The sequence below is a fragment of the Bos grunniens genome, chromosome 4 (genome assembly GCF_055505025.1).
Source record: "Bos grunniens cultivar Pamir isolate PY7600 chromosome 4, Bosgru_T2T1.0, whole genome shotgun sequence".
Taxonomy (NCBI): Eukaryota; Metazoa; Chordata; class Mammalia; order Artiodactyla; family Bovidae; genus Bos; species Bos grunniens.
The window spans coordinates 14,035,866-14,043,974 of record NC_141168.1 but is presented as its reverse complement, the minus strand read 5'-3'; the positions used below and the strand labels follow the sequence as shown (position 1 = coordinate 14,043,974).

The 8,109-nt window shown below is 54.0% G+C and overlaps 1 gene segment (V, D, J or C); it reads left to right on the top strand.

Annotated features, from left to right (window-relative positions):
- Positions 1–1,593: 1,593 nt before the first annotated feature.
- LOC147373612 (T cell receptor beta constant 2-like) lies at positions 1,594–7,103 on the top strand. The segment is given in 5 exon segments: positions 1,594–1,774; positions 5,261–5,650; positions 6,320–6,337; positions 6,492–6,598; positions 6,873–7,103. Coding segments are annotated over 5 exon segments (699 nt in total).
- Positions 7,104–8,109: the final 1,006 nt, after the last annotated feature.

The window sequence follows — 8,109 nt, the reverse complement described above, 5'->3', positions numbered from 1 at the left end:
GACAGTCATAAATCTGTAAAGGCAGGTTGGGGCTTCCGGCTTGGACAGCGGACTCTATCCTTGTCAAAGCATGAGGCAGGCATATAATAGATGCGCACTAAACATCTGTGCACTAGTGAAGGGAGAGGAGTTGGGCCCCATCCAGGAAGCCAAGGGCAAGTGCAGAGCTGTGAGTCCTCCTGCCCTGAGCTGACATCACCTGCTCTGTGGATGGTCCTCCCACCCACCTCTCTATAAATGCCAGTCTGCACCTGAGCACAGAGAGTCCCAGAAGGGAGCCCTGATGACATAGGAGAGCTCCTCAGGGTGGCATCTGTTCCAGGAGGGGCCTCTCTGCCCCCTCCCCCACCACTAGCACCCTGCCCTTCCCCAAGCCCCTCCCCACTCTCAGTGTATCGAGTCTGTCTCCTCTCACCCCACTCAATCCTCTGCCACCTGCACTTCCTGCCTCTGCCCAGTAGTTGGAGGAGGGGCACCAGAGGAGAGGACATTTTTGTATCACAGTATAACATTGTGGGACTTCGGGGGGGGCCACGATGATTCAGTTAGAGGAAGTGCTTTTACAAAAAGCCCTGCCTCAGAAAACAGATCCACGCAGCCCACTCAGAACCTAGCTCCCAGTTTAAGATGGGGAGAGTGGCTGGGAGAAGTCCCTGGAGCCCGTCCCTCTGTGGTCTTGCAGGGACCTGGACTCTGATCACCTCTGCCTCTCCCTGCTCCACACTCAGCTTCCAAGGAACATGAAGAATCAAGCTGTTAGAGTAGGATCAAGAACCAGTGCTTTCCATAAAACTTGCTTTTTGAGAAAGTGCTTGTCGCTCAGTCACTAAGTCATGTCCGACTCTTTGCGACCCCATGTACGGCAGCATGCCAAGCTTCCCGAGTTTGCTCAGACTTACGTCCACTGACTCAGCGATGCCTTCCAAGCATCTCATTCTCTGTTACCCTTTTCTCCTCCTGCCCTCAATCTTTCCCAGAATCAGGGTCTTTTCCCATGAGTTGTCTCTGCATCAGATGTCCAAGGTATTGGAGCCTCAGCTTCAGCATCAGTCCTTGCAATGAATATTCAGGATTGATTTCCTTTAGGATTGACTGGTTTAATCTCCTTGCTGTCCAAGGGACTCTCATGAGTCTTCTCTGGTAGCACAGTTCGAAAGCATCGCAGGTGTAAAATTCATTAAGCACAACAATCCTACGGGAAAGATATTATCCCATTTTTCAGATGGAGAAACTAAGGCCAGGGAGGTTACAGGTCACAAAAGTAGTAAGAGGCAAGGTCTAGCCTGAAACACTTCCCAGTCCAGCAAAACCTCCACCCCTAGTGCCTCTTCCAATTTCACAACCATGTCAGCCCCCAAGTCAAGCTCATTCTCTGCAAAATTGGGGGTGACCTCATGTCCAGACCACTTCTCCACCAGTTCTGGAGGCAGATAGAGAGAAGCCAGGGAGGAGAAGGAGGGTGGCCCCACAGTGTTCCAGGGGAGGAGGGGAAGAGAGAGGAATTCTTGCTAGCCCCTTCCCACTGTGCTCCTATGGGGAGCTGCACTTCGGGCCAGGGACCAGGCTCACTGTGCTAGGTAAGAATGCTTCTCCAGGGGGAGGGAGGGTGGAATGTCCAGACTAGATGACCCTGTGAACTCTAGCTTTTGGAGAGTGGATGCCTTACCCTGTCCCTGCTGCACTCAGGGAACGCAAAGTTTGCGCCTGGGTCCCCAGGGCTGTGTGAACACCCAGCCCCTGTACTTTGGAGCTGGTTCCAAGCTGACTGTGCTGGGTAAGGAGGGCAGCTGGGGTCCCTGAGTGTTCCCTCCGGTGGGATGCAGAAAGGCGGGAGGCTGCCCATCTCCCTTCGGGGCTGCTCTCAGGGTTCGTGGGGACCTGGGCTGAGTCCGGGCTATCCGGAGAGGGTAGCGCTGGTTTTTGTCCTGAGCCTCCGGGCTGTGAGCAACAACCCTCTGTATTTTGGAGGGGGCACTCGGCTGTTGGTACTAGGTAAGTGGGGTGCTCTGGGGCGCTAGGAGAGAAGTGGGGCGATCAGATGTCAGTAGGGTCGCTGGACCGATATTTTTGTGCTGAGCCCTGAGGCTGTGAGCACAGACACGCAGTACTTCGGCGCGGGCACCCGGCTGACGGTGCTAGGTGAGCCGGGAAGCCGCCAGGGACCCCGGGGGATGCGCGGCGGGTTTTTGCGCGAGGCTGGGGGGCTGTGACTCAGACCCAGTACTTCGGGCCGGGCACGCGGCTCCTGGTACTAGGTGAGTGCGGGCAGCGCGCCTCGATTTTTGTGGGGCGCCTCGGGGCTGTCGCTTTGCAGGCGCCGCCCTGACCTTCGGGGCCGGCAGCTGGCTGACGGTGGTGGGTGAGTGTCCGCCGGCTGGCCGCGGGCGGCGGGCAGGACGGGAGGCGGCGGGGTCAGGGCGGGTTGGATCCGGGCACTTGGTCCCCTCCCTGCCCTGGAGCTGAGCGCTGGGACAGAGGAAGCGAGCGGGAGCCTCTGGGAGCTGCGGGGGTGGTTTGAGTGCGGGGCTCTTCTTCCGTGTTCCTATGAGCAGTATTTCGGCCCAGGCACCAAGCTCACGGTCGTAGGTGAGATCTGGACTTCCCTCCTTTCTGCGCAGCCCCTTGCTTCCCCGGAGATGGGTGGGCTGCGCTGGGGCTGGGGCGCCTGGCCAGTTATGCCTCTGGGGGGTCCGCTCTGCAAGGGAGGCGGGGAGTATTGGGTAGGCGGTACTGGGGAGGGGTACTCTAGTCCGGGAATGCGGACAGAGGGCAAGGGGGGCTTCACTCCCTTTTTTCCTGGGGTATTTGGGGACCAGGTGAGCAATGGAGAGAGGATTAATTAGGACTCTGAGACTGGCTTGATTGGAGAAAAAGACTGAGGAGGGCAATCCGGGCTGGGGGAAGGGTAGGAGCCGGTGTAGCTGCTGCAAAGGGGAAAATGAGATGGGGAGGGGTGAGGCAGGATGAGCTCAGGATGCTGGGCCCACTGCAGAGCCCAGCTCCTGGGAGGTGGAGATGCAGGCTTCTGCTGAAGGGAGAACCAAGATGACCAGCAGGAGTGGAGAAGAGACATGAAAGAGACAGACCCACCGGAGATAGTGAGGGAAAGAATCAAGACAAGTGGGGTTTGTCGATTTACTGTTTGAAAGTTTGGATTTAAATTTAGGTTTCGAACCTCTTCCTTTCTACTTAAGTCCAGACCCCTGCTGGCCAGGCTGTGTGTACAGCACACGGGCTGGGTGGGAACCTGGGCCACTGGGGGCATTTACTCACCAAATGGAGCCCCCTCACCGCCCCCCAGCGTGAAGTCTCCCTCCTCACACCAGGTCGTCTAGGTTAAACAGCCAGATGGTGCAGGACATACATTCAAATAGACATATTTTTTTCTTCTGAGGCTGGGAACATTCCCAAGGGATCTTAGTACTGGAAAGGGATCTTCAGTGTCTCTTGGTGATGGAAGCACTGAGCTTCCAGAGGGGAACAACCCCTCAATACTGGTGTGTTTACCGGATGATACGGTAACAGCAAGCGTGTCTGTAGTTAGACTCATTAGGTGGGATCCAGTGGGGCTCCATTCGAAGTGTTTGTTCCCAGTGACAGCTGGCTTCCTGTGATCAGCCAGGGTGGAGAAGAGCAGGAGACTTCAGAACAGGTACATCAGGGTCCCACAGCCCTGGTCCTTTAATGAGCCAGTGACCTTGTGGGAGTGAAAATGTGTGCATAGGTCACACACCCAGGAAGCCAGCCCTGAAATCAAATTGTTGTTGTCATCATTGTTCAGTCACTAAGTTGTATCAGACTCTTTTTCGACCCCATGGACTGTAGCCCCCACCTCCACCCCCCATCCAGGCTCCTCTGTCCATGAAATTTCCCAGGCAAGAATACTGGAGTAGGTTGCCATTTCCGTCTTCAGGGAATCTTCCTGACCCAGGGATAGAACTGGTATTTCCTGCGGCTCCTGCATTGCAGGCAGATTCTTTCCCACTGAGCCACCGGGGAAGCCCATCCATGGACATGTGGTGTCACAGGAACATTTTTTTTTTTTTTTTCATTTCTTTCAGCCTAAACTAGATCTCTTTAGATTGAGACGTCGTCCCTTTAACAGAGTTGCTCAGAAACAAACAAAAAAATCCGTATAATGCAAAGAGCAAGATGAAATGTATGTCGAGAGGGTCCAGAGACAATAAGCCAGTCAGATGAGAGGGTCACAGGGGCTTTAACTGGAATGCCTTCACCTGGGTCCCTCCGGGATGCCACATACTAGAGGCTTAGTTGGATCAAGACAACTGGGAGCAGAAGTTGCTTGATGATCTCAGATGCATATTTAGGAAGCTTGCTGGTAGGGAAAAACAGAAGATGTGGAATCAAAGGGGCAAAGGAGGTTGAAGATGCTTGAATTTGTGATCTGTCCAAGCTGAGGCAACTCGGGGTACCTGGAGGCAGAGGAATGGCTAGGATGACCTGGTGAGACATCAGAAAGAAAAAAGCCTCCTATTCTCATGAGTACATCCTGAGACAAAAGGCTGTCTTCACGTGAGTGCACAAAAATATGTCATCTGTATGTTGTCATTTGAAGAAAAAGCCTCAGCCCCATAATGAGCCCCTTACACTCACATCCCCTCTACTCCTCAGCCCCCCAGGCTCACATATAACTAACCCAGCTGATGGCAGAGGCTTCCTGCATCCTTATGTCAGGCCATCTCCACCCCTACTCTGGACAGTCAATGTTGGGATGCTTCCTTCACAAGCAGGAAAAATGATGCAGAGACATTCAGGGGTTGTCTAAAGACATGTTGGTGGGCAAAGTCACTGTCAAGCTTTGACTTCTATTATTCTGGTTCCAATCCAGCTCTCTATTTAAATAACTAATACAAATTATGATGAGAAAAAAAAAGACAGGTAAGTTTTTCTTGTTGAATAAGAAGTCAAATAACATGAAAGAAGAAAAATTGCTCAGATGTCAGGCAGTGCCATTTGTAAGGCCACCTTAGGGGGCTAGAGACAGACGAGACGGACTTGTCGTAGGGTGAGTACAAGGGACAGGCAGGCAGAGGGAGAACAAGAACAGAGGAGTGGGGTGGTGACTCCCCAACAAACAGGACATACTGCTACCTGATTTTATTGTAGGATAACCCTGAGCCTCCCTTCCCTGCCTTCTCATACTCATATACTCACAAACACACACACACACACACACACAGCCCCTACCACACCCAGCCAGCTCTCAGGCCGGTCCTGGCCCCCACCCCTGTCCTTCCAGATGATCTGAGCCAGGTCCACCCGCCCAAGGTGGCTGTGTTCGAACCCTCGGAAGCAGAGATCTCCCGGACCCAGAAGGCCACGCTCGTGTGCCTGGCCACGGGCTTCTACCCCGACCACGTGGAGCTGACCTGGTGGGTGAACAGGAAGCAGGTCACGACTGGGGTCAGCACGGACCCTGAGCCCTATAAGGAGGACCCCGCGCGGGATGACTCCAGATACTGTCTGAGCAGCCGGCTGAGGGTGACCGCAGCCTTCTGGCACAACCCCCGAAACCACTTCCGATGCCAAGTCCAGTTCCACGGGCTCACGGACCTGGACCAGTGGGAGGAGCAGGACAGGGCCAAGCCCGTCACCCAGAACATCAGCGCCGAGGCCTGGGGCAGAGCAGGTGAGCCAGCTGGGAGGGAGTCAGAGCTGACAGAGGAGAGATCCAGGGAGAGGAGCGGGAAGGCTGCACACAGAGTGAAGGGGTGGCGGGGGGGAGCCCAGCAAGAGGGTGGACAGGGCACCTCCTCGGGCAAACTCCTCCCCCAGATCCAGATCCTCAGCCCAGCTCAGCTGTGCTGGTGGGTCCCCTCCCTGCCCGCCTGCACAGCTCAGGGTCCCAGTGGTGGGTCCCCATCCCCTCCAGTGCTGCCTCGTTCCATGACCCTGAGGATGCTGTGGCCACATTGGCACAGGCAGTGCTGGGACTTCAGAGGCTGCTCTGAGCCTGGGGGTCAGTGCTGACTAAAAGCTAGCTTAGTAGGTCTTTTCGTTTATTTGTTTTAAGCATCTCAAAATACCACGTATTTATTCTTGCATAGTTTTAATGTATCAGGAATCTGGGCATAGCTTAGCTGGCTCGTTTATCTCAAGATGCTACAATCAGATGTCAGCCAAAGCTGAGTCTTATCTGAAGGCTCAGCTAGGGCAGGATCCACTCCCAAGTTCACGTGGTTGTTGCCAAGATTTAGCATCTTGCCAGCTATTGGACTGAGGAAGGCTGGCTTAGCTTTGAATCGGGTTTAGAAGATGCAGGCTCTCATCCACTTCCCTCCCCCTTTCTTTCTTTCAGACTGTGGCGTCACCTCCGGTAAGTAGCCCTCTGCTTCTTTGTCTCCATCTCCATGGTCATTGCTCTGGAACCAGAGACAGAGAAGCCATGGACACTGGTTGAGGGGTAGAGGGGGAGGAGGCCAGAGATACCTGCTCACAGGTACCTACCTGCTCTCCCTTCCTGCCAACAGCATCTTATCAGCAAGGTGTCCTGTCTGCCACCCTCCTCTATGAGATCCTGCTGGGGAAGGCCACCCTGTACGCTGTGCTGGTCAGTGCCCTGGTGCTGATGGCCATGGTAAGGAGGCGGGCAGGATGAGAGGGTGATGAAAGGAAAGTGTGGAGCATCATGCAGGGGAGCTGAGGGGTATCGGAACTGTGTCCTGACATCTCCGTGGAGTCACAGTGGGGCTGCAGACTGGGGAGAAAGTACAGAGATCATCGCAGACAGAATGCGGCTTTGAAGGATGGGGAGAACCCTCCCAAAAATCAGACCCCAGAATCAGCATCCTCTGACCCAGTCCTACTGTTCCATGGCCCCTGGCATCCTGACGATGTCCTCTCTTCCTCAGGTTAAGAAAAAGGATTCCTGAGACCAGCTCCAAATGTGCATCCCGAGTCATTCTTTATCGTGGCCCTGGATTCTCCTTAACGTCTTTCCAGTCTGTGTTCCTCAAGAGTTTCTCTCTCTCTCTCATCTCCTTCCTTTACGGATGTCTGCCCCTTCTCTGAGCTTGCCTGCAGGTGGAGTGCCACACTCCAAACCTGAAATTGACTGAATCAATAAAAGTGTCGTGATGGGCTTGATTGTGTCCAGGAGTGTCTGTGGTATCCTGCCCTTCATTGATCTACCTCTGATTTGGGGAAATCACCACCTCTCAGGCTCGGTAAAGAATCTGCCTGCAGTACAGGAGACCCAGGTTCAATCCCTGGGTCGGGAAGATCCCCTGGAGAAGGGAATGGCAAGCCACTCCAGTATTCTTGCCTGGAGAATCCCAAGGACAGAGAAGCCTGGTGGGCTACACGGTCCATAGGGTCACAAAGAGTTGGACATGACTGAGTGACTCACACATGTGCACGCACACACACACAGGCATATGGAGTGATAGATCCTCCCCTCTGACCAATGCCGCTTCCCCTTGTTCATCCTCATGAGATGCTGTGGTCCACATCCAGGCACTCTGGGCCCCCATGGTAGAGCTAGTCTGAAGGGCAAGAAGTTGGGCTCTGGAAAACGTGCATATTGAGGGTAGATAATGGCTCAGATGGTAAAGAATCTGCCTGCAATGCAGCTGACCTGAGTTTGGGTCTGCTGGGTGAAGAAGATCCCCTGGAGAAGGGAATGGCTGCCCACTCCAGTATTCTTGCCTGGAAAATTCCACGGACAGAAGAGCCTGGCAGGCTACAGTCCATGGGATCACCAAGAGTCGGACAGGAATGAGCAACTAACACTTTCACTTTTTTCAAGAATGAATGGAGAGGAACCATAACCCCCACCTCAGTGCTGGACAGAGGACGGGGCCGCCTGTGGGTTGGAATGTCTGGTCATTTCTCAATTCCAAATCAAGTTTCACTTCCTGTGCATTTAGGGTTTATCTTTGTTTCTTAACACTTCTACCTTATCTGGTTTCAGAATTTGGGCTTGAGATTTAGTTCTACTCTGCCAGTCTGGGTTAGAATCCTAAAGACAGCATAGAGCTGAAAACACTGAAGCATTAAACCTGGAGATTTCAGAGGCAGGACACCTGGGGGCAGACATGGGGAGAGGGTCCAGGGTGCTATCCCCTGAAGCCCTTCCAACAGAAGCTC